The sequence below is a fragment of the Rutilus rutilus genome (assembly GCF_951802725.1).
Source record: "Rutilus rutilus genome assembly, chromosome: 1".
Classification (NCBI taxonomy): domain Eukaryota; kingdom Metazoa; phylum Chordata; class Actinopteri; order Cypriniformes; family Leuciscidae; genus Rutilus; species Rutilus rutilus.
Genome location: NC_140209.1, coordinates 52,099,361 through 52,106,499, shown reverse-complemented (window position 1 = coordinate 52,106,499; position 7,139 = coordinate 52,099,361). Strand labels below are relative to the sequence as shown.

Genomic DNA, 7,139 nt, shown 5'->3' with positions numbered 1-7,139 from the left:
CTTTTGTTACTTTTTTTTTTTTTTATATATATATATATATAAAAATTTGAGTGTGAAAGAAGGTGAAAAAAATAATAAAAAAGCCTCTGGATGGATCAGTTAAATATTCTGAGATGGTGCTTTGTATAGTTATAGAGTATTGTTCATATATGTGAGTCACTGACTGTCATTTATCTTTTAATTTAATTAGATTTGAAAGAAAAAAACACATTTTGCACACACACTATATAATGGCTGTATATAATAGGCAAACAAATATATTTACCAAACTCTTTATGGACTGAATGATTATATATTTCATTTAAAATCTGGTGCACACACAAAGATCTCTTCGGTTTCTCTTCTTTTAACCTTTTTTTTTTTTACTGTATAGTTACATAGGCCTTCATTTGAACTGGATGCCCTGTTGACTTTGAGAGGGTCGTTCCTTTATAGCATGATTTACTAGCAACACTTTTAACTTTCATAGCTGACCGGTGGAATTTGCTAAATGTAACACACACTATCATTTTTTGTAAGAGTGTTTTATTTTTGTGTGTAATTAGATCTGATTAAACTTGCCTTCCTGATGGGATCACTGTGGCCGCCTGGTTCTGTGTGCCTGTGTCTGAATGATGCAAAAAAGTTATTCCTTCATTGAGGTATCAACCAATCATTCCAGTAATTGAGTTGAAGATGATTATGTGTTAAAAGGGGGGTTACAACCTTGATGCATTACCTTACTGCAATAAGAATGATTGCAAATACTACAGTATCGGGTTTGGTATTGTGGCAAAATAGTGCTTCACAATCATTTTGTGACACCAAAGTGGGCTATTACGCACCATCTTGGAACAAAGGGACTGATGCCACTATTAGAATAAGAAAGACATTTTTCTCCATCTTGTAAAGTGGGGGAAGGTGTAAATATTCCCCTTTTAGCAAGTATTCTAGGTGTCAGACTTGATTTGTCCAAATCTAAAGACAGACTTAACTTTTTACCTTTTACACAATGTAATGTAACCCAAAATGAGTGCATTCCCAATAAAGCAGTTTTACTACATTATTGTACGAAACCAATCACAAGTTTGACCTCACCTACCTCTTTCACATTTTATAATTCACATTAAATCATCAGAGCTATGAAATAACACAAATTAACACATATTTGTGATTATACATGTAAAAAAACACACATTCAGTTCAATCTAGATTGCGGTTCTCATCCTCATATTATATTTTTATAGTGTAATAGGCCCAATTTGTATCTACAAAACTAAGAGTTGTTTGGATTGTAGTCCTAAACCTGGAGGAAGTCCCTTTGGATTATATATATATAGGTTTTGAGGATAACAGTTTTGCATTTATAAATGAGACAATGGCCTGTGGTTACAACTTAAAGAGACTTTCACAAGGTTCAAAAGATTTTATAAAATCACTTAACTCTCTATAGCCAATTAAATTAAATTAAACGTTTTGCATTGTTATTAAGTATTAACTACTGTTCACTAATAAATCAAAAAAGAAGTGCCATCATACTGACATGTTTTTGGACATGTACCATGGTAAGTTCAAGAACCTAAGAGTTAAATCAATGTAAATACCATGAAGTATGATTATATAAAGTATGCATTACCATCTGATACCATCATTTTATAATGGTACCGTCACAGTAGCTTTTGCAGGGGTTTGATAACAAATATTATGCTAAACCCCTTGAATCTTAAGTCTAATCTCCTAACGCGCATGCTCAGCGACGAGGACGCGCGAACGTCAGAAAGACGTCAGCAGTTTACCGGAAGCCACTTCCTCTTCCTATAAAACTCGGCGAGTGCACGTTCTTATCGGCGTTCGCTAGCACAGTCACTGCGCATTACTGGGGAAAAAGAACGTCCGAGTATTTATTTTTTAATTTATAATCTCAGATTACAATATGCCTGGATATTCCGACAGAGATCGCGGTCGCGACAGAGGGTAAGAGGTTTTTTGGTTTTTCGTAGGAAATTTTGTGATGATTTAAAATATTAATCCGGTTCTTTTTTGTAATTTATTTGATTTTTGTGTCTGTTAATCGATTATTTTCACGATATATCGAATCAGTTTGCTATCCGTTTTGTTTGGTTTAAAATCTGACCGAGTGTGTTGTTGTGTAACGTTAATGGGGATGCGTAGGTAACGTTTCGTATCCATTTTCTCGATAGAAATCGTGTGGAAAAGGCGTGCCTGTTGTTTTAACTTGTAAAATATGTCGTAAACGTCGAAAATACCTATGTTGATGCTACATTTAACATGAATTTCGTAGTTTTATATCGTTTTAAGGCCTCGTCGGGCCATGTGGCTGTGATGTTCTAAAATGCCGGCCGGTTTTTCCTCTTTGTCTCCTGCCGGTAGGAAATAAAATGGCAGCGGCGTTAAAACGTGGCGCAGAAAAGAATTCACGATGTCAATCGAAACTAGAGCTTTTGGCGTCTATTGTTCAGGCCTTTTGTGTTTTGCTTACCTGCCATTTGTTTTTTTTTTGTCAAGTAATAAGCACAAAAGTCCGTGTACCATGTTTTTGTAGTGTTACCATGGCATACCAATGCTATATGACTGTATGGCGTATTTATCAAAAGTGTTACGGAAATGCAATCTGATATGGTACTATGGTATTACCATATCTGTGTTTTGGAAGTATAGTACACACAATTTATGTGTTTTTGGGGGTTATTAAACGAAGGTACCTCTCCCAAAACACGTGCATCACTCAAGTATTCAAGTCATCATATCTTAATACATCAAGTATTGGGACCATGGCAATTGTGTGTGTGTGTGTGTGTATATATATAATATATATATTTTATATATGTGTATATATATGTATGTATGTGTGTGTGTATATATGTCCAAGTGTTTTAATATAATGCCCTTGTTATTTACCAGTAGCTACAGCAGTGGCCCCCCACGCTTTGGAGGCAGCAGAAATGGACCTCCTCAGGGCAAGAAGTTTGGGAATCCAGGTGACCGTCTGCGGAAAAAGCACTGGAACCTGGATGAGCTCCCTAAGTTTGAGAAGAACTTCTACCAGGAGCACCATGAGGTTGCTCGGAGGTTACCTGTAAGTAAATGCATGATTGTGATATTTAGATTTGTATTATTTTTCCTCATCAGTTGGAGATTTTAAAGATGTGGCTTTTTTTTTTTTTTTTTTTTTGCAGCAAGATGTTGAACACTACAGGAGAACCAAAGAGATCACAGTGAAGGGTCGAGACACCCCCAAACCCATCATGAAATTCCATGAAGCAAGCTTTCCAAGTATGTTAGTGCTGAGTGTTAAATTTTATAATGTTCATTATTGAGTTTTGCAAGTTTAAACTAACCATTTGTTCTGTTTTATGCAGACTATGTGATGGATGTGATCACAAAACAGAACTGGACTGATCCAACCCCCATCCAAGCTCAGGGGTGGCCAGTTGCACTTAGTGGCAAAGATCTGGTCGGCATTGCACAGACCGGCTCGGGAAAAACCCTCTCGGTATGATGCTTATGAATCATCCTGTCATAATTTATATTTGAGTCATTTCAACAGGTTTTAATGAGTTTTCTTCTACAGTACTTGCTTCCTGCTATTGTTCACATAAACCACCAACCATTCCTGGAGCACGGAGATGGGCCCATTGTAAGTTCAACTATATCTGTCAAGTGTAAATCTTAATCAGTGTCTTAAAATCAGCACTTTAATCAGGTGTTTTTCTCTTTAGTGCTTAGTGTTGGCTCCCACCCGTGAGTTGGCACAGCAGGTCCAGCAGGTGGCGGCAGAGTACGGCAAAGCTTCTCGTCTCAAGTCCACCTGCATCTATGGAGGCGCGCCTAAAGGACCACAAATCCGGGACCTGGAACGGGGTACGAGTGGAACCGAGCTCGAATCTCTTTGGGCCGCTTTTTAATAGTGTACTAAATTTGTCTGTCTTTTCTACTGCTTTTTCAGGAGTTGAGATCTGTATTGCCACACCTGGAAGGCTTATAGATTTCCTAGAAGTCGGAAAAACAAATCTGCGCAGATGCACGTATCTTGTGCTGGACGAAGCTGACAGGATGCTTGACATGGGTTTTGAACCTCAGATTCGGAAAATCTTGGACCAAATTAGAGTATGTATTATTTTAGTGTACTTTAAGAAGCTGTTATCTCTTGAAAAATGTTATTAAATTTGCTTCCTCCTGTAGCCAGACCGACAGACTCTTATGTGGAGTGCTACATGGCCCAAAGAGGTGAGGCAGCTGGCAGAGGACTTCCTGAAGGAGTACGTACAGATCAACGTTGGTGCTCTGCAGCTCAGCGCCAACCACAACATCCTACAGATTGTCGACGTTTGCAATGATGGCGAGAAGGAGGACAAGTAAGTGCTGGGAACATTAGGAGTGACTAAAGTTTGGTTTTCGATGGCTGTGTGAGGGAATGCATGACAACAAACTTGTTCCATTCCAGACTGATACGTCTGCTGGAGGAAATCATGAGTGAGAAGGAGAACAAGACCATTATCTTTGTGGAGACCAAAAGGAGGTGTGATGATCTTACTAGGAGGATGCGTAGGGATGGGTAAGATGACCTTCTCTGCTCTGCCATGTTACAATTGCTTTGTGTGAATGTCAAATGGAGGAATTTCATTGGCTTTTTCTGTTGCAGGTGGCCAGCAATGGGTATCCATGGTGACAAAAGCCAGCAGGAAAGAGATTGGGTGCTCAATGGTATGTGTTTGCCATAAAGGTCTCGGATCATCAACTCATTCTTGGTTAATTCACTTGATTTGACTTGTTTTCCTACTTCAACAGAATTCAAATATGGGAAAGCGCCCATCCTCATTGCCACAGATGTTGCCTCCAGAGGACTAGGTTTGTTCCTTCTCAATATGTCCTTTAACATTTTCATATTGTGTTTTCTATGAAGTTCTGCCGTTTCCTTTTAACTGCTGTGCCTTTCTGAGCCCCTCTCACCTGAAGGTGGAGTCTTGGAGGCAGGACCTTGGCATGACGCGTCCAGGTTCACCAGGAGGGGGTAAGGAGCTCCTCTGTGGAGTTCTGCCTGTCTGCCAGCCAATCAAATTGCATTCAGAGGTGGTCGGAGCTCTGTGATTGGGGCGTAATCCAAGGGGCGGCATACCATGGAGGAGTGCGGCGCCGTTGTGTGGTCGCACTTGCGTCCTGCTCGCATCTGCTCTCGCGCAACAGCTTGAACTGTTGAACTTTTTAAGTATAAGGACTGGGCGTTTACGTAATAGGACGTGTCTTGTATAAAATTTTAGTGTTTTGCCATCGAGAGCAGTTGCTTTAATCTACATGCCTCCGCACTGAATGCGATTACCCGGCTGGTCGATGCGTGCCCTCCTTTTGCTGGCTTCAGTCATGTCGAGTCCTGCCAAAGAGAATCATATTTTCTTTCAAGTGAGCACCGGTTGGTTGGAAAGCTTGCGTCAGCCTTAAATTTAAGCCCTTAATCGGTCTTGTTTTTGAGCAAGTTGAGTCTTGGCAAGATGCAGCAGTTTGTCTTGTCACTTTTAATAGAGGACAATGTTAATTGTCATTTGGATCCTTAAAGTCCTGATTTTTAACCATCCTTTCCTCAGCATGGTAAGTCGATGACCTATCAATCATTTGTTTCCCCTGCTAACGTCTATTATTCTCGCTGCTGTGGCGGTGTGCACCCGCACTCCTCTATTCCTGCCATGGCGCGTCCATTTTCTCTTAACAGATGTGGAGGACGTCAAATTTGTCATTAACTATGACTACCCCAACAATTCCGAGGACTACATTCACCGCATTGGCCGTACGGCTCGCAGTCAGAAAACTGGCACGGCGTACACTTTCTTTACGCCCAACAACATGAAACAGGCTCACGACCTCGTCTCTGTCCTCCGGGAGGCCAACCAAGCCATAAACCCCAAGCTCATCCAAATGGCCGAAGACAGAGGAGGTAAATCCAATTGGTGAGATACAAGAACTGTGGTTTACCTTCACAGTTTTGTCCTTCATAATCTCTCTAGAAGGGTACGGTTCGGATTTAGTTTGCTCTATCTGCGAATCCTACTGTAACTCCTAATTTCTTTTCCAGGTCGTTCAAGGGGAGGGCGAGGTGGGGGGTTTAGGGACGACCGCCGGGATCGCCACTCCAGCAGCAGGCGGGACTTCAACAGCTACAGCCAGGACAACCGTAATGGTGGTGACTCTTATGGGCAAAAGAAGGTGTTTGGAAACAAGACTCAAAACGGATCTAGTGGCTACAACGGCAGCAGCAGTAGCAGCTTTAATGGGGGTTACAGCAATAACGGACAGGGTAGTTTTGGCAGTCAGTCTGGTGGTGGTGGCTATGGAAACCAAGGCTATCAGAACCAGCAGTTTGGTCCCAATCAAGGGAGCGTTCAGAACAGCATGAACCACCCTCCACCGTTCCCCTTTAACCCTCAACAGATGCAACAGTCCATGCCGTTCCCCATGGCCCCTCCTGCATTCCCTCAGTAAATGCAGTTTCATTTAGCGAATCTTAATCTTTCATTGTTCTGTTCACGTAACTTTATTTCTTCAAAGCAGGTTGTAAAATGTACATGCTGTGCAGGATTTTTTTTTTTTTTCCTGCCCTCACCCTTTTTGTTAGTTGTATTTTTTTTTTTCTTTTTTTTTTTAGTAACTTAAAGTTATTTTGTACTATGTAGAGGTAATGAAGGATCTACACTTGTAAAAATGTCAAGGGCCATTAATGGCTATTGCATGGTCCTCAAATAAAATATTAAACTACCTTTTTTGTGTCTGTCCATTCATGCTTTCCTGCTAGCTGCAGCTTTTAGGTCACATGTCACAATGTGTTAATGGATCTTGTATTGCCTCTGGGTATAATATTAAAGGAAAGCAAAGGAATTTTTGTTTTTGGTTACTGATAAGTGTGCTAAATCAAAAGGAACTGATTTTTAATATTTCTTAAAGACCCAACCTCTTTTCAATTTAAAATAATATAATTCATTTGAAGATGATTGGTAACATTAACTCTTAGCAATTATTGGGTTATGCTGTTAAAAAAAGTGACTTCCAAAAAGTTTTAACTGTTCAGCTTGGTGTTTTTACATTTTTGCTGCTAATAACATGACATCAATGAAGACTAAAATCAATACATTCTACCATTTATAATTTGATAT

General features: G+C 40.1%; 1 protein-coding gene across 3 annotated transcripts; it reads left to right on the top strand.

Moving 5' to 3' along the window:
• Window positions 1–1,790: 1,790 nt before the first annotated feature.
• On the top strand, window positions 1,791–6,745 carry ddx5 (DEAD (Asp-Glu-Ala-Asp) box helicase 5). 3 transcript variants are annotated; one of them, XM_084405861.1, is made up of 13 exons: window positions 1,791–1,953; window positions 2,905–3,076; window positions 3,177–3,273; window positions 3,360–3,493; window positions 3,572–3,637; window positions 3,720–3,861; window positions 3,947–4,107; window positions 4,183–4,355; window positions 4,445–4,555; window positions 4,643–4,704; window positions 4,789–4,848; window positions 5,705–5,926; window positions 6,065–6,745. In XM_084405861.1, exons 1-13 carry the CDS (start codon window positions 1,913–1,915, stop codon window positions 6,469–6,471), a joined length of 1,848 nt encoding a protein of 615 aa, XP_084261987.1. In that variant the 5' UTR covers window positions 1,791–1,912; the 3' UTR covers window positions 6,472–6,745. The 3 variants fall into 3 exon arrangements, with proteins under 3 accessions (XP_084261987.1, XP_084261986.1, XP_084261988.1); XM_084405860.1 differs by having other exon boundaries at window positions 2,902–3,076; XM_084405862.1 differs by having other exon boundaries at window positions 2,902–3,076; window positions 5,705–5,939.
• The last annotated feature ends 394 nt before the right edge of the window (window positions 6,746–7,139 follow it).

Excerpts from the sequence above, each read along its gene's own strand:
- ddx5 (XM_084405860.1), top strand. The coding sequence starts at position 1,913 with ATGCCTGGATATTCCGACAGAGATCGCGGTCGCGACAGAGG. Across the intron at positions 3,638-3,719 it reads AGCACGGAGATGGGCCCATT|TGCTTAGTGTTGGCTCCCAC; the intron begins GTAAGTTCAACT and ends TTTTCTCTTTAG. Across the intron at positions 4,356-4,444 it reads GATGGCGAGAAGGAGGACAA|ACTGATACGTCTGCTGGAGG; the intron begins GTAAGTGCTGGG and ends GTTCCATTCCAG.